The 23,747-nt window shown below is 41.3% G+C and overlaps 1 protein-coding gene across 1 annotated transcript in view; it reads left to right on the top strand.

Moving 5' to 3' along the window:
• The window catches only part of LOC119709569 (solute carrier family 15 member 1-like), a 28,122-nt gene extending 5,435 nt beyond the window's left edge, over window positions 1-22,687 (top strand). Inside the window, exons 3-23 of the mRNA XM_038157511.1 lie at window positions 985-1,069; window positions 1,153-1,294; window positions 4,014-4,133; window positions 4,292-4,391; window positions 4,636-4,726; window positions 6,565-6,648; window positions 7,735-7,817; window positions 10,336-10,422; window positions 11,399-11,488; window positions 12,542-12,586; window positions 12,687-12,716; window positions 12,838-12,926; window positions 14,119-14,200; window positions 14,961-15,086; window positions 16,429-16,578; window positions 16,991-17,040; window positions 17,675-17,785; window positions 17,930-18,026; window positions 18,473-18,619; window positions 19,469-19,576; window positions 20,563-22,687. Coding sequence (XP_038013439.1) covers window positions 985-1,069; window positions 1,153-1,294; window positions 4,014-4,133; window positions 4,292-4,391; window positions 4,636-4,726; window positions 6,565-6,648; window positions 7,735-7,817; window positions 10,336-10,422; window positions 11,399-11,488; window positions 12,542-12,586; window positions 12,687-12,716; window positions 12,838-12,926; window positions 14,119-14,200; window positions 14,961-15,086; window positions 16,429-16,578; window positions 16,991-17,040; window positions 17,675-17,785; window positions 17,930-18,026; window positions 18,473-18,619; window positions 19,469-19,576; window positions 20,563-20,751 — 2,106 coding nt within the window. The 3' untranslated portion in view covers window positions 20,752-22,687. The remainder of the gene's footprint in view (window positions 1-984; window positions 1,070-1,152; window positions 1,295-4,013; window positions 4,134-4,291; window positions 4,392-4,635; window positions 4,727-6,564; window positions 6,649-7,734; window positions 7,818-10,335; window positions 10,423-11,398; window positions 11,489-12,541; window positions 12,587-12,686; window positions 12,717-12,837; window positions 12,927-14,118; window positions 14,201-14,960; window positions 15,087-16,428; window positions 16,579-16,990; window positions 17,041-17,674; window positions 17,786-17,929; window positions 18,027-18,472; window positions 18,620-19,468; window positions 19,577-20,562) is intronic.
• Window positions 22,688-23,747: the final 1,060 nt, after the last annotated feature.

Raw genomic sequence — 23,747 nt, 5'->3', positions numbered from 1 at the left:
AATTCCTAAAAGTTTGCAATCCAAACAATGCCATTTTTAAATGGAACTTGAGCATGGAGAAGAACTGTTTTGCCTCTGGAATGTTCTGAAATGTCTTCAAAATCTGATTCTTTGCTACTTGCAGGATTAAAGCCATAAAAAAGATTAAAAGGGAGGATTATGCTTAAATTCGGTCCCCACTAATTTTATTAGAAATTATATCATATATTCATCCACTCCACGAAGACAAGTAGGTGATCAGAAATTAAAGTTGCAGTTCTAGTGACCATGTCAGGTTTGTACCTGATGTATGCTTTATAACCGTTGTCTCAATGGCCAGAACTGCATGATGTTGACCATGGACATGCCTGTTGCAGCAGGTGGAGGCTCAGTCAACCTGGCAGCCAAAGCCATGCCAATTTAGGTTAGGAATAAAGACTTCTGTTATCAGGTCTGTAGAAATGAAAGATTCATTGTCAAGCAGAGTATTTTTAAGGATAAGAAGTTTTCTTGAGAGATTTGTTTCAATGAAAAGTTTAAATGTTTATTTGTTTTAATTACTTAAAAAGAGCGTCAGGCTTCTAACTGGTGGACTGCAGGGGTTTGGTACATTTTTGGTTGGCCTTGGGTTTTGATTTTTTGTTTTTCCAAAAGCATTGGCTTTTTGTGTATTTTTAGATGCCAGTGAAGATTGCTGAAAGGGTGAGGTGCTGGAGACCTCAGATGTGCATAGTGCAACACTTGTAGGTCAGCATCTAGCATTGCTAAAGGTCTCTTGCAAAGGGCAGATGAGAGGTGTGCAGATCTCTGGCGACCAAGAGAGGAAAGTGACAAGTGACTCTTGGTTCAGGTAAATGACTGTCATCCCACAGAAGCCTGTGCAGCCTCCAGATCCTGTGTACCTACCCACTGAGTCCATGTTGAGCTTGCTTGAGCTGTGGGTTGCAGTGAAGAGTGCTAGTCTGGGTTGCACAACTCTGAGCTCACATTGTCTCTTGCCTCCAGGTGCTCTGCTTTGGCTTCCCTTTGAGCATTTTCTTCATCGTCATCAATGAGTTCTGCGAGCGGTTCTCCTACTATGGCATGAAAGGTACGTTCCTTGTCTCCTTGTGCTGAGCATTACCCAGGCCTAACTTGTGTTTGTAACTTGTTGTTTTGATGTTCTTCCTACAGCTGTACTCACTTTGTATTTCACACGTTTCCTGCACTGGGAAGACAACTTTGCCACTGCCATCTACCACACATTTGTTGCTCTGTGTTACTTGACGCCGATCCTTGGAGCAATCATTGCGGACTCTTGGCTGGGAAAGTTCAAGTGAGTGCTTCCTCAGAAAGCAGCCAAAGATCTTGAAAGCTGATCTGAAACCAGTGTTACGTAAATCATCACCTAAAACTGCAGCTGTGAACAACAGCTTCAGAGCTGGTGTTGACTACTCCAGGATAGTTTGTGTTATTTCAGCAAAGCTGGAGGTTTTCACTGATTCAGCTCAGACTTGAAACTGCACTGTGAGTTAACAAATGTTCCAGACCTGCTAGTTGGTTAAGGGTGGTAACATGCTTTCCCAGCATGCTGCATGTTTTTCCTCTCACCTGGGCACAATGTAAGCAAAACTAAGGAGAGTATTCACCAAGCTGTGAAAATAGATACTGGGGATTAGAATTACATAGGACAGTCTATCTACCTGTTGCAAGTGGCCAGTGAAATAGTGAATTACTGTGTTGTCTGGTGTTAACTGGGCCTTAGAATAAGCTTTAAAATACAATGTGATTTCAGAATTGACAGATCAGTGGGGGGTCTCACTGAGTAGCAATTTTTTCTCTAAATGATGTCTTTAGTGTCTTTAGCTGCAGGCTAGTTGGTCAGGATAGTACCTCTGCAGTGCTTTGACATGTAACCAGGTTATTTTCAATGGCTTTATCTCCCTCTCCTTTCCTGATGTTCTGATTCTAAAAGTGTTTACTTTGCCTGAGAAAAAGCACAGTAAAATTTTATGGATGGTTATGAGCCATGAGTGTAAGCAGACTTGCCAAAGGTCTCCCAGAGATTAGAGATGTGCTGTGCAGTCAGCTGCACTGTCATCTTCTGCTGTAGGGACAGCCCCTGGGAGCCCAGGGCTGTGTGTGCTCTGAGCAGTGCAAACTCTCTGCAACTAGCTGGATGTCTTAGAGGTTACAGCCCAAATATATTGTGCACTTGCTTGCCTCAATGCTGTGGTTTGTTGTTTAAATTTATTTTGGCTTTTTCATGTTTTATCAAGATGAAACTCTGCAGACCTTGCAACTCTTCTCCTTTGGTACTTGGATACGCCAGTGCCGCAACTGAAAGGCCCAGGCCTTTAACAGGAGCTTGTTAGGATGGCTTAAACCAGAGAAAACCTGCTTTAGGATATACCATTAGGTATTAACACCCAAAAATGCAGCAAGGTGTCCTGAGGAAGGCATAAACAAGAATTTTTAAAAATCTGTGAGGACAAGGGGAAGAGGAGATTACCTAGGCACTGTTAAGCACTCTGAAAGGAGAGACTCCAGTCTCCCACAGTCCATGTACTTGGTGCAATATCTGTCAAGGAGTGTGATGGGACCTGCTCACAGATGGTTGGATGTGAATTTCTTGGGGAAAATAGTACAGAAACCACAGGGGTTTTTTTCAATTGTATGCCATCAAAGCAGTGCCAATTATGTAAGTCCTTGCAGTGGGTTTGTAAGCCTCACAAATAAAACCCAGAAGTTTCTCTCCAGATCAGCTCATTTTCAACTTTAATTGGAGACTTTTATCCCTGGTTGCTAGGTAAATAAAGTAACTCTATGGCAGTGCTATTAAAAAAAACCCCACCCATTCAACTGTATCTATTAAATACCACTAAACAGCTGACTCCATGTTGTACCACTTTATAGATTTTTTTTACTACACTACATGCATGGGCAATTTTAAGTCAGATAAACCTTGTTTCAAAGTGAGGGGCACTTGGTCAAGGTCCCTCTTGTGACAGGGCGCTGTTACAAGTTTGCTGTGAGGATCTCTTGCCTATGTCAAATAGTTGGATTGTTCTTGGTCTTTGAGCATTGTCCTTCATTCTCCTACCTTGCATTAGGTTTGGGACTACTCCTGAAAACAGGGGTTTTTAATATTTTCACATAATTGTGTTGTTTTCCTCCTGCTTTTCCTCCAAACTGGAGACCTGTGTCTGTGCTATTGAACGGATGCCCAGGGACACAAGTGAACATGGGTTCACTTCAGCCATGTACTGCAGGTCCAACAAAGTGAACATGGAACATGCTTTTGCTTACATAATGGAGGACTGGACCCTAAAGCCAGGGTGGGAGGGCTGGTGATTATGCAGTACTATCATCCTAGGCACCTCCTGGCCAAGGTAGTCAGGTTGAAAGTCTGCAGCCTGTGCTCTTCAGTGCTGCTCTCACTCATATCTGAGTGTAAAAATGTTGGTACACTTACAGCAAAGAAGGTGGGGTTATAGAGTTGTTGTTCACAACAGTATTTTAGGGGAATTGCCTTGTTTGAAGCAGATTTTTGATTTTTCTATTTTCTTTACTCCTGCCCCTAAAATATTAAATAACATAGTGAATGTTTAATGATACTTAAATAAGTGTAAATTGCAGATTTTAGTTTTGCAGAGTAGTCCATTTGATCTTCAGCACATAAAAAAATATGAAAATAGCATTCTTGAGTTGATCATTAAAAAGGCAACCACTGAAGATGTTGTGACCTAACGATACCCATAGAATCCATTTGTTATCATGCCTTAATTAATTAAAGGCTACCTTAATGAATTAAAGGCTACATAGAATAATAATAATAATAATAATAGAAATAATAGAAATACCATAGCAGTGGCATGTGACCTGATTTTCATAGCAGCTTCTGACAAGTTTAGTCCAGAACTCATTATATTCTGTTAGTTTTTTTCATTACCCGGAATCCTTAAAGTAAGCAGAACTCTGCTTTAGCTGTGGAACTATCTGTGTGTAGTTGTGTTAACTTATCTAAGAAAATGTATCTCCTCTCTTGATAACAGGACTATTCTCTACCTGTCCATTGTCTATGCAATTGGGCAGGCAGTGCTGTCTGTGGGCTCCATAAATGACCTGACGGATCACAACCAGGATGGCTCTCCTGATGCTATTGCAGTGAACATGTAAGTGGCCTTGCACACATTTTTTGTCCCAGGCAGGAGAAAGATGGGACAACTTAAGTTTATGTTACTTGAATTTCAGCTGTCTTTCAATCAGTCTATTATGTATGCTGTAAGAACTAACACAAAATGATTTTTTTTTCTTTTCTCCTTTGTTCCAGTGCTCTGTCCATGGTTGGCTTGATCCTTATTGCCTTAGGTACTGGTGGGATCAAACCGTGTGTGTCAGCATTTGGTGGAGATCAGTTTGAAGATGATCAGGTAACAATGTCTTTCAGATTTTAAGTTACACAGATACTCTAACTCATGTTTGACTCTTGTAGTACTCTAATAATGTACATGTTTAGATAGATACATTGATGCAGGGTTTTCCTGAAGAGCTGAAGAAGAAGCTTGTTAATTATTTATCTTGAACTTTGAAAACAGAGGTGCTGATTTTTTGACCTAGTCTCATCAGTGTGGTTGTGGCTAAGCCTTTCTAAACATCTTTCTGTTTTTACTGTAGGAAAAGCAAAGAAGTACCTTCTTCTCTCTCTTTTATTTGTCTATTAATGCTGGAAGTCTCTTATCTACTTTAATCACTCCAACTATCAGAGGTAAGGCCACATGTTTGTTGACAATTGTTAAACACCAGAAAAGGTGTGTTGGATTGCAGTCCAGTCCTGTTGAAATTAAAGATCTGTTCTCTGGAGTTATCTAGGAAATAATCTTCCATGTGTCATCCGGCTTCTCAGAGATGAGGTACTCTCAAAAACAAGCCAGTTGAAGATCTTCATTGCCTTTAGGGTCAGAAGTACTAGATCTGAAAAGACATGCTGGAGCTAACAGCTTGTATGCCTAATGCATGTTTTAATCCCATGAAGGTACAAATGTGTCACGTCTTCCAATAGCTTTAAAGTATCACACTAGAAAGAATTGTATTGCTTCCTGGGAAAGGAAGGGGAGAGAGAGCCTTCTCCTCTGGAAACGTGCGCACGCTAAGTGCAGAAGCATCTCTGCATGTTGGAATCTATTAATCCATGTGACAAAGTAAATAATTGTTCATACTGTTAAATAAGAAAGTTATGTTCTCTTTTGCTTGTGAAGAATAGCATGATGCTAAACACCACCCAGCAATTTGCTAACCTATCTGCATATGGATTTCTGTGGCAAGCTTGCACAGATGGTGCTGTATGGATGCACTTGCCAGCAGTTTCAGAAGGCTGCTTTTCTCAAAAGCAAGGAAACCACATGTGAATTCTGGAATAACGCAAAAGCACTGATCTGAACTTTCTGGCCTTTGGATTTCTTGACTGGAAAAGACCCTGTAGAACAGTTTTGGATGTTTGCTTAAAGCAAATTCTATCCTTTCATAAAAAAAAAAAGGAAGTAGAGATGCATAGGGCACAGCATGTAGTTTACTTCTTTGCTGACAGAGGGTGAAAAATTCCTTGGAAAAAAAAGACAAATTGAGCTGAGGGAAGTGATAACCTGTTTCAGCCTGGAAAGGTTTGACCAGAAGACTAATACAACTAAATCAAGAGATGAATTATCTGTAAGCTAACATTTTTTTCCAAATCATACTCTCTAATTCTCCTCTTAGAAGAAGTATGGTGAAGAATGTAATGATTTTGTTTAGTCTTCTATTTCATACAGCTGAAGTTGGTAAGAGTCAAATCTTGGACTAATGCCAAGGAGGGAAGAGGGTTGGTGATTGTGATTTTGTTTCAACTAGTTGCACTTAGATCACTAGAATCTTTGTTTATTAACTTAGCCCAAAACTATTGTAATCTAGTTCCTTTCTCACTAAGGGCATGCTTTTGACCCTTTCAGTGTAATTCTTCATGTCTCAGTGTAAAACTAGATGTAAATTTCCTATGAGGATGTCCTGAGAGACTTAGACTGTTTGGCCTGGAGAAGAGAAGGCCAAGGGGGCATTTTATCCAAGTATAAAAATACCTGATGGGAAATGAAGAGGACAGAGCCAGGCCTGTACCACCTTCCTCAGTGGTACCCAGTGTCACGTCAGGAGGCAATGGGCACAAGCTGAAATACAGGAGGTTTCCTCTGAACATCAGGAAATGCTTTTTCACTCTGAGGGTGAGCAACAATTGGCACAAGCTGCCAAGGAGGTTGTGGAGTCTCCATCTGTGGAAATACTCAAAAGCCATCTGGACACAGTCCTAGACAATTGCTTCCAGGCAGCCCTAGCTGAGCAGGGCGCGTGGCCCGGATGATGCCCAGAGGTCCCTTCCAACCTGAACCGTTCTGTGATACGTAAATCCCCTTTCCAATATTGAGAGATAAGTTGGATACTGATCCTCCGTTCTGAGGATGTCAGTGGAGTGATTTGTTGTTCCCCTGTGAGTTTTCAGTGAATGCAAAGAACAGAAACCATATGGAAAATGTCTGCAGTGCTGACTGGGGCTTTTATTTGATGTTATTTTTACTTCAGCTTCACAGTGTGGCATTCATACCAAACAGGAATGTTATCCGCTTGCTTTTGGAGTTCCTGCTATCCTCATGGCTGTTGCCTTGGGTAGGTGATTCTCTTGCCATCCTGTTGCATTGGTAATTGGATGATAACAATGTCAGAATAATGAAAGTGTGATAGAAATCCACTGGTATTGACTTCTAATACCTGATCATTGCTGTGATTTTTGACTTCATTTTTTCCTGGGTGTGGAGGTGGGTAGGATTAATCTGAAGCACTCGCTTTCATAGAAGAGTCTGATTTGGCAGGAGAGTTAGGTGGGGCTGGGCTGAGGCATGAATATATCCATGAAATCTGTACATTATGTAAATTACTGCCAGTGTTTCTTGGATTACTGGTGTGTACAAATTGATCTTTTGAATGTAGGGTGAGAACTCTCAGATGATGTGTGCTTTGGACATTATCTCTAATCCAGGGTTATAAACTGTGTGAGGTAATTGTCCCTGCGCTGGAGAAATCCCATATTTGATATGTTAGTTCTTCTCAAAGACCTGCATTTTTACCAGCTGTGCCACTGAGCCTTACTGCTGACCAAGAAACTGGGGGTGCCATTACGTACTGCAGTATCCCTCATGCTCCTTGTCCTTCATGGTCCCGACTGGGAGTCCACCTGGCTACCAGTGACCTCGCCTTGCCTGTGAGCCCAGCGCAGGCTGGACGGCAGCTGTGGGGGTTTGCCTGTGTCCCGCCCTCTGTGCGGGATGATGAGGCTGAGCAATGTGCCTGGGAGCAGAGGACACCTTGGCCAGTCCTGCAGTTCAGGCAGAGCCTTGAGTGTCCCTGCATGATGTGAGCTGCAGCATCGTGAGCTCCTGGAAAGGAGCCTCTACCGCAAGGCCAGAGTCAAGGTCCTAAATGCCCTCATTTTGACCATCCCTCAGTTGAGCAAACCTCCCACTGAGCACTTACTGCAAGAGCTTCCAGATTTAGTTTTTTGTCTTGAATCGAAGCAATCTGCTGGTATTAATTTGATTGGTCTTAGTGTATGATAGCATGTGAATAGGCAATTGCATTGCTTCTTGGGAGGCTTATTCCCTGATTACCTCCTTGACTTGTGTTTCCATACCAAATTATTTGCCACTATTTTAATTTAATCCTGAGTTGCTTTTGGTTTCTGTTTGCACATTGTAGTTGTGTTCGTAATTGGAAGCAAAATGTACAAGAAAGTTAAACCGCAAGGAAATATAATGCTTGAAGTTTCCAAGTGTGTTGGAGTAAGTACTGCTTACATTCCCCAAACCCCTGGCAGCCATTCCTAAAGCTCTTCTGATAATGTGCCTAAATCAGCAATCTGTCTTAAAATGAGGAAAGTTTCTGAAGTTTTTTGCTTTATTACAGAAGGCTTCTTACTGACACCTCCACATTTTGGTGCCTTTTTATGCATATCTTTCTTTATATGCAGATTTATACATATAGGAAACAAATAAGGTGTCAATGTTATGTGAAAACTTAACCCAACTTTTGGGAATCATTTCTTCCGCATTTGTGTGTGTTTATGCAGAAAGAGACAAACATGCCTTGAGCTGAGTCAAGAGCAGAGCTCCTAGTGCATCTTATCAGCAAAAACTTATTACTTATTAAAAGAATATTATTTACAATGCAGAGGTTTATTGATCCCCACTGCGTTAAGGGTATTATGGGGGTTGTGCATCAGTGTGTTCCTGCAAGAAAGGGAGTGGAATCTACATGAATAGCACCACATGCCCCAACTTTGCAGAGCCTCAACTTTGAGATCATATTTATCCATGTACGAGTTTCTTCATTTTCCATTGTTGTGATTTGACATTGGCCAAATGCCAGGCTCCCATGAGAGTAGTTTGCTTACCTTTTTTGCTGCGGTTGGGCAAAGGAGAAGGGAGAAAGATTAAAGAAATGCTCATGAGTTGAGACAAGGACTGGGGGAAAAAAAATGACACTCCAAGGGCAAAACAGGCTCAAATCTAAAGGTATAAAATAAAAATTTACTATCAACAGAGTCAGAAGACGACAATGAGAAGCAAAAATAAGCTTTTAAAACACCTTTTTCCCCCTAGCCCCTCCCTTCTTCTCAGCGACAGCACAAGAAGACAGGGCAGGGGGGGTCTTGGTCACTTCATCATTTGAGATCTTTTTCTGTTTGCTCAGAGAGCGGAGTTTTTTTCTGTTTTTTCGTGGGGTCTCTCCCACAGGCAAACAGTTGTCCCAAAATGGTTGTAGCGTGGGTCCACAGGGTGCAGTCTTTTAAGGATAGGGTGTTCTAGTTTGGAAGCAAGAGCTATTTCTGTCTCTGAGAGCAGGGGCCCTCTCTCTCTTTTCCAATCTCCCGCTAGACCACAGCTTTCTCTAACATTCACCTGCTCCTGTGTAAGCACTTTCCCCATGGGCTGTGAGTGGATCTCTGCACCCGCAGTGGACTTCATGCATTACCAGGGGACAGTTTTTTTTACTGTAGTCCTCACCACGGCTTGCAGAGGAACCTCAGCTCCGATGCCTGAAGCACTTCCTCCCCCTCTTTCTTCTCCACTGACCCTGGTGCTGCCACGTTGTTTTGCCTCATGTCCTCACTTCCTTCTCTTCTCTGACTAGAAGAAAAGCTGTTGCTTGTAGGTACCATTGTCAACAAGTTGCAGTGATTCAAAGATTGCTGCAGGATCCTGCAGCACAAAGAAGTTGATCTTATCTAGGTTCCACATTGGGGAAACGCTGGTCATGCTCCTGCTGTTGGCCGGGTGGTCCTGCTGCCATTGTGCATGTACTGGCAGCCGCAGTGGTGCTGGTGCAATTTAATGTCTGTCTTCATGCAGGGTGCTGGGAAGGAGAAGCTTCTCTACAGCCCCTGTTCTTTTTGCTCACAGGGCAGTTAGTTAGGGGTCATTAGGCAGGGTCCTCACTGAGCCGGTGTATTGATGTAGTCAGTGCCAACATGGTGCTTCCCCATTTCTGGGGAAAAAACTGCACGTGCCCTGTTCTTTCTTCTTAAATGTGTCATCACAGAGGCATTACCAACCTCTCAAATTGGGCCAGCAGCATGTCCATCTTCAGAGCCATCAGAGATTGGCTCTGTCTGACATGTTGGAAGCTATAGCACTCCCACAGTACTAAAAGTTAGGGCTGTACCAAATCAACACATGTCTACAGATCTGCCATCTTTATACAGCTCAGCCTATTGCCTATCTTTTTAGCACTATCAAAATCAAATCTCTGTAGGTGACTTTGGCCATTATTTAGAGTGCTGCTCCTAAGGCCCAGCTTGGCTGTAAATGTTATTCCTTGCAGAAAATCTTAGGAGTTCTTTGGGACCATACTTGTGTATATTCAATGTAGGAGTTCTTTGGGACCATACTTGTGTATATTCAATGTCAAGGTGTGAGACATACCTACAAGATGGAGCTTGTCATAGGAGCTTCTCTCCTACAGACATTCAGCTCTGAAAACCTGTGCATATGACACTATACTACTTACTGTTGTACATAAGTAATTCTGAAGAAGGCAGATCTTCCAGCTCCTCACGGCAACCCACGTTGAGAGGGACTGCTCTGAGCTGTTTGGTCCACCTAACCCCAAGTGCACGCTCTGCTGGTTATGCAGTGTGAGGCCTTCAAAATAATGTTTCCCTAGATGATCGGAGTGGGTAACAGAAGTCAAGTCACCTTTAGCACCCTCTGAACACAAGAAGCCAGGAGCATCATCTCTAATGACAATGTAGTTTTAAATATTTGTAGCGCCATTAAACATAATTCTGTCTCTCCTCAGTTTGCCATCAAAAACAGGTTTCGGCATCGCAGCAAGGAGTTCCCCAAGAGAGAGCACTGGCTGGACTGGGCAAGTGAGAAGTATGATGTAAGTACTGGGGGAGCCTCCTGTGCTGACATCTGCTGACCCTCAGCTTCTCTCTGTCTGCTCTGATCCATTGCCTCAGGCTCTGGGCAAATAGTTTTGGGCCTCTCCATCATTCAGTAGCTGACCTGGCCAAACCTCAGTGCTCCCCTGGCACTGCAGGTTATCTCCTCAGCTCCTGTGGGAGAAAGTAGAGATGTGTAACTCAATGCTCTGTGTATGCACAGGCTGTCCAGGGAAATTCAAGGGAGACGAGAAAGACTTTTCCTTGCCAAACAAATATAAACATTTACATTTTTTGGTTAGGGAAATAGCAAGCATTATCTTTCCTTCTCTATTTCCTGTATCTCATGGCTGCAGAGGGGAAAAGGGAAGTGATGCTGCCTGTCATGTTTAATGCACAGGTTAGGGCTATAATACTTTTTTTGGTTTGAAACATCAGAATTACACTTTGGAATTTCAGTTTAAGTAGGTAAACATTGCATCCCCTCCACAGCACAATTTTTTATCATGACTCTCAAAGCCTTCTAATCCATAGTGCCCAACTTGTCCCTTGCCTGCTATCCTCTCTGCCCTGTTGCCAATGGCAGCACAAACCTTAGCCTTTCACCTTTATTTTCCTTTTGCCTGTATGCTTTGTTCTCATGTGAAATTCCTCAGTTGCCTATTGCTCAAATGCCCACTTCACTAAGTGCTGAATCTCATGCTGCCATCAGCGTACATACACAGAGGCCCAAGTCTTTCTGGGATAAGTCACCTTTAACCAGCAGCCCTTGCCACACACACAAGCAGACTTTGTACTGCTTTAACAGAAATCATCAGATGTAGCCACAACATGTAAAGTTGAATGTGTGGGTAGACATTACATGATGGGTCTTTACCTGTTGCTGTCATGTGAGTAGCAGTCTGAAACGGTCTCTTTTTTTTTTCCCCTTCCTTTTTTAAACCAGTTCCTCTTGTGTATTTTTTTTTTCTGCAGAAACGACTGATTGCTCAGATAAAGATGGTGTTGAGGGTGCTTTTCCTTTACATCCCTCTCCCCATGTTCTGGGCAGTTTTTGACCAGCAGGTAAGTAGAAATGGTTTGGCTTGATAACTAGAGCTGTACCATGTCATTCTCTATGGTAGCATGGAAAGACAAATTCTTTATCCCGGTTTTATTGCAAAAGGGTAGTCACTGAGTCATGTCCGTACAAAATGATCTGCAGCCAGGGGAAATCACAGTTTATCTGAGTACACCCAGGACAGATTCAGTGACTGAGGCCTCTCCAAATCTTGTATCAGCCTGGGACTCAGGGGATGAAACAGTAATTTAAAGCTCTCTTAGCACTAATATTTCTTCAATTGTCAGTTGTCTGATGAAATTTAGGGTCCTTGTGTAAATGAGCTGGATAACCAGGGTTTAAATGATCTGGATGTCAGTTTGTTTAATCACTCATACCTTCAAGGAGAAGTATAAGCCTCTTCTGCTTGGTGAACTGGGTGCTCAAGACTCACAAAAGCATCAGTTATAGTTCAGCACTGAAGTATGAACTGAGGAAGATGCTTGAGAGAAGCAGGGCTTGAAAGCCTTATCCAAGTCAGATGGGAGGAAGCTTGATCCAGACTCCCCATATCCTTGTGCTTCAGCCCAGTGCCTGTGAGCTGTAGCTGTCAGTGTGACCTGTGACAATTAGGCAGCTGTGCTATGAAATTCAAAGCTCAGTAATCATTCCATGGGCAATATCTCGAGCAGTGGTGTGTTGTGGGTGGCTGAAGGATCTTGTCACAGATGCAGCAGTAGTGTTCTTGTCTCATCCTGGGCTCAGGCCTGAAGTCTGCCCGGCCTGTCCCAGCCACAGGCAGGTTTCTGGGGCAGAGGGCTCCAGGCAGGTCAGGCCCTGGCTTGTCCTCTGGCTCTGGCCTGTGGGAAGGAAAGATGGGTGAGTGGGATGTGTGGGCTGCTGATGCTCAGGCTGGTTCAAAGGTTTACACTAAGGACTAAGAATACTCCCATAGCAAGTTAGCTTTACATTTGGTTGTATTGCATGTCTTTTCCAACACTTCACTTATGAAAACAATTCAAAAGGAACTTTAGAACACTGATTTACTATGACACCTAATTTTTTCTTCTCTTCTTAAGGGGTCAAGATGGACACTGCAAGCCACGTCAATGAATGGGGATTTTGTAGGTTACTTTTTATTCATTTTTTCTTTAATTAACACTTTTCAGACCTGCTTTATTTGTTGTCACAATATTAAAAATTATTTCTTTTTTTCATCACCAGGGTTTTCAAATTCAACCAGACCAAATGCAGGTACGTTAATTTTCTATCTGCCAATTTCAAGTACTTCTGAAAGATGGTATACATATCAAACTTACTCATAAAAAGCACTTTGAAAAATACTTAATTTTTCTCTCATGTTCATCTTCCCCAGATTGTGAATCCTATCCTGATTGTTGTAATGGTCCCAGTTGTAGATTCTGTGGTTTATCCTTTAATCAAGAAATGCAAGCTGAATTTTACGTAAGTTGACGTAATTATCTGATTTCAACAGAGGCTCCTTTTCGTGGTTTCTTTAAGTGGCTCTTCCAGCCCCAATGTGAGAAAAGAGCAAGCATTCAGCTAAGGATGAAAGAGAAGTGTATTTAAAATGGTTTAATAGTTTAACAAAATATAAAAACCCCAGAATACTGCAAATGGTACGTGGAGGCATCACAGATTAGAAGAGGAGAATCTAAGAGAAGAGTTAACAATGTTTTTCAGTTAAGGACAAAATCTTTTGATTGCAGGAGAGATGATCTTGGTTCTTTTCCATAACCCTCATGTCTACTCCCCCTCTCTCCTGAAGAACAGGAGGTAGAAATACAACATACATCCTCGGCATTTGTCATGCTTTGGGCTAAAAAGCATCTGAGACACAAGACATTTCCTCTTCAGTGTCAGCTGGGAGTCTGGCTTACTGGATCCTTCTAGGTGGAGCTTTGGGGACATTGTACATTATTTTTCAATATTGTTAAGGAAGTGGCTGGCAGTTGCAAGAGTGCTTGGAGAGGCAGAAGAGAATACAGTTCTTCAAATAATTTTCAGAGAGCTGAGGTGCACTGCTGTTTTTCCATGCAGCTGTTAAAAATCTAGGGTGTGTGCTGTGCTGGGAATACTGTAATTTGTTTGTGGATATTCTGCTTGGGATAAATGATGCCACAAATGACATAAATACTCTAAATCTATCCTTACAGCTTAACTGCATGCCAGTAGATGTCTCCTAATTCAACAAATTTCCGTGACCATTTTTGTTTGATCTTATTTAAACATAGAAATATGGAGACAAGTTGTCACTCTGTTTTTATAGGCAGATCTTCTTGTCTCTTTCTTTTTTACAGCTAACAACTGTATGGAGTGTTTTTGTTTTTTCTTCCTGCAAAACCAGATTTTTTCAGGAACCTAATAATCATGGTCAGTCAATGCTTGAGGCCAGCAGATGCAGTGTAACAGGTTATTAGGATGCTGCAGGAAAGATGTATTTCCTGATAGTGTAACTATGAATTGAGAGGTACCCAGCTTAGCAGAACACTTTCTGCAATACCATCAGCCCTCCAAATGGTGATAATGTGCTAGTTGTGGCCATTTGAGTTTCCCAGAGTGGAAAGAAAAAACAAGCAGCTGAAGCTTTGAATTGTCACTTCTCTTAAGTCTCACGTGTCTTTTGTTGTACCAGGCCCCTGAAGAAGATGACCGTGGGGATGTTCCTCGGCTCGATGGCTTTTGTTGCTGCTGCCCTCGTGCAAGTGCAAATAGATGTAAGTTCAGCCACGTACAAATATTTACTATTCATATTTAGCTGTTGGTTCAGGAAAAAAAGGTGTGTTTAGGGGAAAATGAACCAAGACTCCTAAATTTGGAACTAATCACATAAGCACAGAAGCAGAGGGAGGGGAAATATATTGCAACACTGTGGTTAGCACAGTAAAATTAAGAAGCAACAAACACCGTTCTGCAAAACATCACATTGCAGTTAATACAAATCATGCATTAAAGGCAACCTCAGTCTTTAAACTGAGACTAAAAGCTGAAAAACTAGATGCTTGCTTGGCCTACCAGAGGGCAGCTTTGTATGTTTGACCTCTTCTGATATTTAGACTGGAGGTGAAGTGGGACAGTCTGGGAAGCACCATCACAGCAGGTGCAAAGATGGCACTTGTTGAAGGAAGGATTTGTCTCCCCTAAGTTTCCTTGCCCCAAAGGGAGGTGCCATGCCTGAACCCAATGAATCTTTCCCCTGTAGCTGGGATGTTGGCAACACCTCGGGGTGGTGATCCATTGCATCCCAAGATCTGAGCAGCTGTCCAGAGGGTTCTGTTGTGGATGAGAGTCTTCTTTCCTAAGGCAACTTGTGAGACTCGTAACAAAACCTGATTCCAGTTTCCTCTGTCAGACAGTCACAGACCAGCAGGCAAATGTTGATCTTCAATATGAAATAATGAAGATTACAGTAATTATAGTAACTTTCCAAGTGACTTAGGGCATTGGTTTTACTTTTTTTTTTTTTTTGTCCTACAGAAAGCCTATCCTGTTTTCCCTGCAGCTGGGCAAACTCAAATTAAGTTAATAAATCTGGGTACTGTTCCTGCAACAGTTCATTTCCAGCCTCAACTTCAGAGTGTGGATGTAGAACCTCATAAGGAGGTAAGTAGGGGCAGATGTGGAATATTAAAAACTAATTAGAATTAATTAAGAATTAATTAATTAAGCTAAAAAAACTAATGGAGTAAGTCGGAGTCTTTCTTAACTAATGGTTCAAACTTGATTTTTTTCCAGGATGTTTTTACTCTAATAATTTTAATGGGTTTTTTTGTTTTTGTTTTTGTTTTTTTTTTTTTTGTATTGTGGAATGAATTGTTAATGAAAACATAGCGATTGAAGAAATAGTAACTATGTCAATATTTGAAGTATTACTTCTTTGTTCTGACAAGAGTAGGTTTTTTCCCAAGAAATTTTCATAAACTTAAGTGACGTGGAACTAGACGATAATTTCACTCTTGTTAGAAAGGGCTCCATTTTCATAAAAGTAGCCCCTTCCTGCAGAAAATGTACATTCAGCTCTAGTGAGTTGCTGCTATTACTGCGAGGAATGCCTTACCTGAACAAGGAGCTTCTTCTGTGGCCACATCACACATTAAGCTTCACGTTTTGCTGCCAGAGAACTTCCTTAGGTTCTAATACAGCACAGCACTGGTAGTTCTATTGAGAGCAAAATGTGGTGGCTCTGATGGATGTTTTTGATAAGGGATCTTAGAAAGTGTGTTCTCTGATAGCCTGCAGTTCTGCTTCCTTTGGAGAGGAGAGATCTTACTCCAACCTCCTCCAAATTTGCCTCACACAGGAACAGAGTTGTGAGGAGAAGATAAGGGCACTCAAACTGTATACTGACAGGCAATTGATGTACCATGGTACATACCTGAAAATGAAAGGTCTAGAATGCTCTATTCCCTATTACAGACACGTTATCATCCAGATGTGAATTAAAGTGCTCTTGATAATCCTATAAAACAAAGGGCCGATTTTAGTGTGGTGCTAACATGTATATTAATGGTTTAAGTCTTTTATGTTGAATAAATGTGTTTTGAATATTTCAAACATGTCATTTCTGCTTTTTGGAAAATACTGCATCACATCTCATGCTAGTGCTTCTTCTGTGGCTAAACAGAATTTTACTCGGTGGTTATGGTAAGCCTGATTTATCTGGAGCAAGAAATAGGGAAATAGAACAGCTATTCCATAATGCTTGTGGGAAGCTCATGTAACTTTGAAGCTTGTGTAAGAAATTAAACTAATAAAAAATAATGCTCAAATGGAATTATTGCTTGATGTAGAAAACAAATCAAAAATGAAAGTTAGGGGATGTTCATGATCTCTGGCACTTCAGAAGTAACATGAGTAAACTTCTGACCCTCCCCAGAGCCCATAACATTCCCTCAATAGACAAATTTGCAGTTGCACAGAAATCCATGGCAATTTGTCTTTGTAGACTGGCTACATGACATTTGAGACTTCTAAGCTGCACTCATTAGACATAATTGCTGCAAATCAAAATAAAACTGAGCTTTTGGAGCTGCAAGAGGGACAACGCTACACTTTGGCATTTAAACAGGGTCCAACACGCATCAGTTCTACTTGGGTAAGTCTGCTTATTTCTTAAGATAGAAATCAATGTTCTGACAGCCACCTATGTGGAGTGTGTGAAGCTGAGAGGACAAGCTCTGGATTAATTTTTTTCCATTGTCTTGTTTTCTGTCTCCCCTTGTCTCTGCTGTACCAATAAGACTGGTAAGCTGCAGAGAGTACACCAGGATGTCCTTTAGAAAAACATGACCAATTTCTTATGTACCTTGACAACTACACTTTCACCAAAACTTAGGTGTGTGTTCATACAGTGTTTTCTAGTAGATGTGTGTGCAGTAGGAACCTAAAGAGGAAGGTCTGGAGTCTTGCTCTGAAGCCTCTGTTAATTCCCATTGCTGTGTAATAGTGCATGTTTAAGCTGTTCTTTGATGCCAACAACATGTTTTGATAATGGTCTCTTCCACCAGAGAGAGGACAATGTCACATCAAAACCAAAAGATGGAAAAAGTCTCGTCAGGTAGAGCTTTTTTCTGGTGTCTAAATTTTGATAGTAGTGTGACTCTTCAATCTTGGGTCTTTGGGTGGCCTCTTCTTGTTGAAGTAGTGTTTTCTATGCTGTAGGAAGTCAACTTTTGCTGGACACGTCCCTTGACGTTTTAGGGGATGGGATAATGTCTGAGTCATGATTCACTAAAGTTATCTTGCACACCTGCTTGGGTGTAACTTAGCAAAAACTGGAAGTGTATGCTTCGTTCCATTGCCTAGATTTTTTTACTGAACAAATGGCATGGATTACGTATCTATACCTCGTTTTTAATCTTGGATAAGAGGTATCCAAGATTACCTCTCCCCTCTCTGCTTATCTTCTGCATGTCCCACTTGCAGATGCATTAGCATTGGTTGTAGTAGCAGCTCGCTTTTGATGTTCCCCTAAGGCAGTGGGCTGATGGGAGTCTAACTGGCTTTTTGTATTAGCTACATTTCTAGGAGATTAGGAGTTCTTTCCAAAATGTTAATTGATTAAAAAAAAAAAAGGCATTAAAGGGGAAGACTTGATACTTGTTGTGCTGCCAATATATAATTGAAAGTAAAACCTGAATTCTTTGACTTCTTCTTGTTTTGTGTCGTATTTAATCACTCTTCCATTTTAGGTTCATAAACAATTTCAGTTTTACTATCAATGTTACTATGGGTGACATGGATTTTGGAGAACTGGATCCTCTTTCTGTTAGTGATTACAGTGTCGTTCCAAATGCAGGCTGGTGAGCATTTCCTTTATTCTAATTTGATCTCCTAGACATATTTGTCCTTGGGAAAAGGGCACAGAGCTTTTTTAAAATATGTGATGCACACCATTGACTACACCTATGGTCTGAACTGTGGGGTTTGGTTTTTTTCTTTTTCAGGTCATATGTCATTAAGGCTTCAATGCCTCAGTACACTTGTGCAGTTGATTCAAAGGAATTTGGATATGGTGCTGCCTATACCATTTCACTTGATGATGTGAGTTGCCACTGTTGTTGGATGAACAATATAGAATTCCTTTCCATGTTGATACTTTCATTAAAAAAACACTTGTAGAATTATTCCTCTTGTCTTTAATCCTTTAATTTCCTCTTGTCTTTAATTATATACGGTAGAATTCTGGTATCCTAAACAGGATACAATGCCATTGTTAACTATCAAAATAATGATGGTTATGATAATAATGTAATGCAAGAATTCATGATCACTACTAAAGGCCTTAAACCTTCAGCCCTGTTAGACACTACAGATTTGCATGAAGTCTGCTGTAAAAAAAAGCTCTATTTTATAACTAGGTATGCAGTGCTTCATGAGCAATATTTGTTATTTACTCTGAACTGTTTACATGATTACGGAAATACTTAGAATGCCTTAACTGTGCACACTCTTTATTACCGTTCCTAACATGCTATTTTAATTTCCAGTGTGTTGAAAATAAACTGGTCATTACACACTTTGAAGATATTGCACCAAATACAGTCCATATGGCTTGGCAGATCCCTCAGTATTTTCTTCTTACATGTGCAGAAGTATTGTTCTCTGTCACTGGGTTGGAATTTTCGTACTCACAGGTAGGTATTGTTCTTCCTAAGTTAAGAATCTTGGTGCCAGTTAAGATCTTGCATGATGTACTGTTTTTAAGTGGTGCTTCTGTGCTGCTGCTTTGATCCCCATGTCCCCAACAGCTCCTGGAAGGACTGTATAGACTGATACAAGTTGGCCCTGTTTCACGTAGGATTTGGTGTTTTCCATGAAGCTATGCTGAGTTATATTATTTGAAGACTTGACTACCAGTCCTCAAATTTCCTTCTTGCATGTGACTTTCCACTGAAAAGAAGTGCAGCTGTACTGCTGCAATAAAACCAAACTGGAGAGCTCTCAAATATAAAATGAGGAAGTAGTGGCACTTCATCTCCACACCGGTTTACTCCATACAGCCTTTTTGTTAGCTTTTATTAGTGTTATACACTTTTATTTCTTTGTCTCCTGACTCCACTTTAGTAGCTGTGTGTATTTCTTCTCTTGATTCTGAATCTCGAAACTGCAGTGATGGAAATGTGTTAAGGTGTGATTTGCTAGGTGTGATGCAATTTCTTCATGTTACATGTGCCACGTATTCCTGAGATGTAAAATTACACCTGTGCCCCTGTTACTTACTTGGTGTGTGTAAGTAAAAGGTGTTATAGTTAGTGTGCTAGTGGTCTCTTGCTCCTCAAAGCCTTCTCCAGACCTGTTTAGCTCACTAGCAATTTTTATTGTCAAAGAATAAATAAACAAAAAGCCGCAACCACTATCAAAACCTAGCAAACCATGAAATCCTCTTCCCCAGAGAGAAACAGTGTTTATTGTAAGGTAAAGATGGCAGTAAATGCATCAGAAAATAAATGATACCACCAAGACTTAAATGTCTGTCTCTACAGGCTCCATCTAACATGAAGTCAGTGCTGCAGGCTGGATGGCTGCTGACTGTGGCTGTTGGTAACATAATTGTCCTTATTGTGGCTGGGGCATCTGCAATCCAACAGCAGGTAAGCATGCAAGCAGTAGGTGTGCTATTATATTACACTGGGAGAAAGCAGTTCTAATCCAGTGGGAAATGATGGCAGATAAAACTAATAGTTTTTCTGCAGAGGTTTCTACTTACCTATTACTTGCCATCCTTAACTCTTGTTGCCAGGCTCCTTTGCTTGCAAGCAGCAGTTTCTAGCATCTCTGCAGTAAATTTCTTCTCATGGTATAGAAAGTCTGTGAATTTTTGAGCTGAAATTCTGCATGAATGGAATAAAACCTACCAAAGTTCTATTAATTGCTAATGAGCCTTCACTTGCATACCACAGCCTTGCCATGTCTCTTCTTCTGGCTTCATTGGTTTCAAATCTCATTATTTGGGGCATAAAAACAATGTCTGTCCCGGTGAAGAGCAGTTGTACAAGACTTTATATTTATTAGTGGTGCTCTGTAATAAATTAAAATGGCATCTGAGAGAGGGAAGATCTTGTCTCTGAAACATCTCTGGCCATCCCCAGTTTAAGCTAAATTAAATCAGAAAGAGCATGAAACACAGATATTGAGGCTTTTCAGGTAGAGTTTCTGATCTCTGCCCATATATGTGGTTACTAGCTCAGCTGTAAAAATTTTCAAGTGGAAGCAGAATCAGTGCCAGCCTGGTTTAGAGTGAAATTATCTGATCAAAAGGAAGGGGCTGAGTTTCCTTCTCAGTCTTTCATTCAATTCCCAGTTCCTCCAGGAAAGGGATGTTGCAGAATTTTTCAGCATTGACAGAATTGTTGTTTTTTCAGTGGAGATAGAAATGCTGAAAGAGCCTCAATTCTGGCTTGCTTTAATATGCATTATATGCTTAATTAATACTTAGTCCTGTAAGCCATAAGATACTTGTTATGTTGACTCAGTTTCACATTCTGAGTTTCCTTCCTGAAAATACTAAAATGGTGTAATACTCTTGACACATGAATATTGGTGGAATAATTCTGTTTTGTGGTTTTTTTCTTTGCAGTGGGCAGAGTATGTGCTGTTTGCTGCCCTGCTGTTGGCAGTTTGCATCATTTTTGCTATCATGGCTTCTTTTTATACCTATATTGATCCAAATGAGATTGAAGCCCAGTTCAGCAAGGAAGAAAAGGAAGAAGACAAGAAGGATCAAGACAGCAATGAAAAGGAAGCTGAAACTGATTCTCGACTGTAAAGCTGTATTCAAGGAGTGTTTCTAAATCATGGAATCATGGAAATCTCACTCTCCTGCAGTCAGAGGAATCAGGGTATCAGTAATATCACCTCTGGATTACATGTCTTGTGGGAGACATTAAGCAAAACTGTTTTGACTTAAAGAGCAGCCTCTCTAAGGAAGCAACAGGAAAATATTAGTCTCTCCCTTGTACTGAATGTGGTATCCTGAAGAAACTCCAGCAGAAGTTGCACTCTTAATGTACCTCAATCTTAAATATTATTGCATTATAATATTGAAATTAGACTTGGAACTATTGGACCCTTTGAAAAGATGTATTTTTATACTGTATTTCAATTTTATATTGTGGAAGAAACAAGACTTGTCAAGAAACAGCAATTGAAGCTAAGTTCTCTGCATGATCTCTAGCATCACTGTTACTTGAAAACAGCAGGTCACACGTGCCTTAAATTCTTTTATACTTCCTTGTAGATAACAGGAGCAGAGCTCTGGCAGTGATCAGATTCAAATGTTGTCTGTGTTCCAAGTGGCAGTAAGTTGGATGTGCACTGTAATATAATGCTTTATCTGCCTGTTAACTACCCATTCAAGTCCTGTTATGTCTTTAGTTAATATTAGAAGTGCCCACTCAGGTAAAATGATAACAGCAAATGACCTTTGGAACAAGCAAGAGCAATAAAACTTCCATACTGACAAAACAAGGAAAGTGTTTTAAGAACATGGCTTACAGTTGCATGGTAACAAAACTCAATACCACCTCCGTGGTGCCTTTATCTGCACACTCTATCAAAGCTAACGGATCAGTGCTGGTCTTCTCTGTTTGAATACACCCTAACACTTTTGTGTGAGGTCTTTTTGAACCTCATACCATTGGCCACTGCCCATAGATCCCTGCTAACCAGACCCCTCTGCAGAGCCTTCCTACCCTACAGCAGATCAAAACTCCCATCCAGCTTGGTGTCCTCTGCAAACTGACTGAGGGAGAATTTGATCCCCTTGTCCAGGTCATCAATAAAGTTATTAAACAGGACTCTTCCCTGTACTCTGGAGGTAACTCCATCCCCTACCCCTCCTGACAGTTTTTTACCCTGTAAAGAGTGCACCTGTCCAAGCCATGGGCTCCCAGCTTTTTCCACAGAATTCTGTGGGAGACAGTGACAGAGGCTTTACTGAATTCTGGGTAGACAACACCCCCAGCCTTCCCCTCATCCACGGAGTGGATCACCTTGTCATAGAAGGAAAGCAGGTTGGTCAAGCAGGACCTGCCTTTCCTAAACCTCTGCTGACTGGGCCTGATCTCCTGCACGTGCCGTGTGATCACACTCAAAATAATCTGTTCCATAACATTCCTTAAGCACTGAGGGCAGGATGACAGGCTGCTGGAATCCTCCTTCTGACCTTTCTAGCAGATGAATGTCACACTGGCTAGCCAGCAACTACTTCCTAATTATTGCAGATGCTAATCAGACAGATTTGCTTTTGCTGGCAGATGTGCTGGGATGAAAGAGCTGGTTTTCCCTTCAATGCCAAAATGATCATAAGACCTTCCAAAACACTCATAAGGAGAATATCTGCAGTGAAAGCGGCTCTGTCTCTGTAACACTATTGTTGTATTTTGGGGGTGAGGGGAAATAAAATTTGAAACTATGGAAGATGCATAACTAAACAAAATAATGAATAAAAATTATCCAAGGGCTAAGCACGAAATATTGAGGCACTGTAACATCACTGGTTCTCAACCTGCTGTTGCAATCCCTCATCTGACCTGCTGCTGCTGTAAGTGGCAAATAAAACTCTCATGAGATTAAGATGAAATTTCAGATGTCTGCTCATGTGAAAATGTGTTTATCCTCCTTCTGTGAGATTCAGAGGACTGCAATGTATCTTCCTGTCTGAGCTTTTTTTCCATCTTAGCCCATAAAGGGCTTTTTAAAAAATTCTAAGTCCCTTCCCAGCTGGGGAAAAAATATTTTATTTAAGCCTCACAAACTTTAAATAAATAAATAAATAAATAATCAATGTTCCTAGAGCCATACCATCCTTCCTTGGTAGTGAAAATTGGAAATGTTTTCTATTTAGGTGGGAGTTCTATTTCCTAAAGGTCTTATTACACAAAAAAATATTTCAAGTAAAGCTTAACTCAATTTTTTCAGCTCCTTCAGGCTGGTACTTTAGTTTGACAGAGTGCCTGAGGCCAGTTCTGTAACCACCTAAGTGAATTCATGATATTGAACGCATTTTTACTGAAATTTGGTCATGAACATGGGAGGGTAGGAGTAGAACACTGCTACACAAGCGTACTCAAGTTAGAGCCGTGGATGTCCCAGGGTGGCAGGGCCTGGCTGAGTGCTGAAACTGGAGGGGGAGGTTTGGTTTAAGAAACTGAGCATGGAAATTGGGAAGGGTGGGAAGAGAGAACCTCCAGATTCTCTACATCTTCCCCTTCTGTCTTGCAGGGAGTAGGAATATGAGACTAATGGTCGTTACATTCTCTGTTGAAGCAGAGCAAGGTGTTACTGCCACAGACCATCTCCTCCCCCTGTTTTGGACCAGGCTATGGTCACTCACCAACACATTCCTGATTGAGTTACGGAAACCCAGGCTGGGGTTTGGCATCTTTTGGTTGGCTGGTTTTAGGTTTTAGATGTTTATTTCATGCATTTATTGCAAGTGTGACTCAATGATTTCCCCACTACAGCCTCAGAGCAGATGGCTGCTCCAGCACCCACAGCACACAAGTGATGCTCCCTCCCTGACTTGCTGCCACCCCTGTTGTAGGGGGTAGACCCAAGACGCTGTTCTGTGACACCTATTTCTAGCTCAGGGAGCTTGGCAGAACCAGGAGGAATTAGAGAAGCCCATTTCCCACCTGCCTTGAGGCAGCTTGTTTAACAGGAAGGATTGATTTGCTTTTTCCGGATTGGGCTTTTTGCAGTGAAACACCAGCCCGTGACTACAGACTCTGGGTAATATTTGTAGATATAAAATACATGTTA

Source organism: Motacilla alba, chromosome 1 (assembly GCF_015832195.1).
Source record: "Motacilla alba alba isolate MOTALB_02 chromosome 1, Motacilla_alba_V1.0_pri, whole genome shotgun sequence".
Lineage (NCBI taxonomy): Eukaryota > Metazoa > Chordata > Aves > Passeriformes > Motacillidae > Motacilla > Motacilla alba.
The sequence above is the reverse complement of the archived record's forward strand: the minus strand, read 5'-3'. Positions and strand labels throughout refer to the sequence as shown.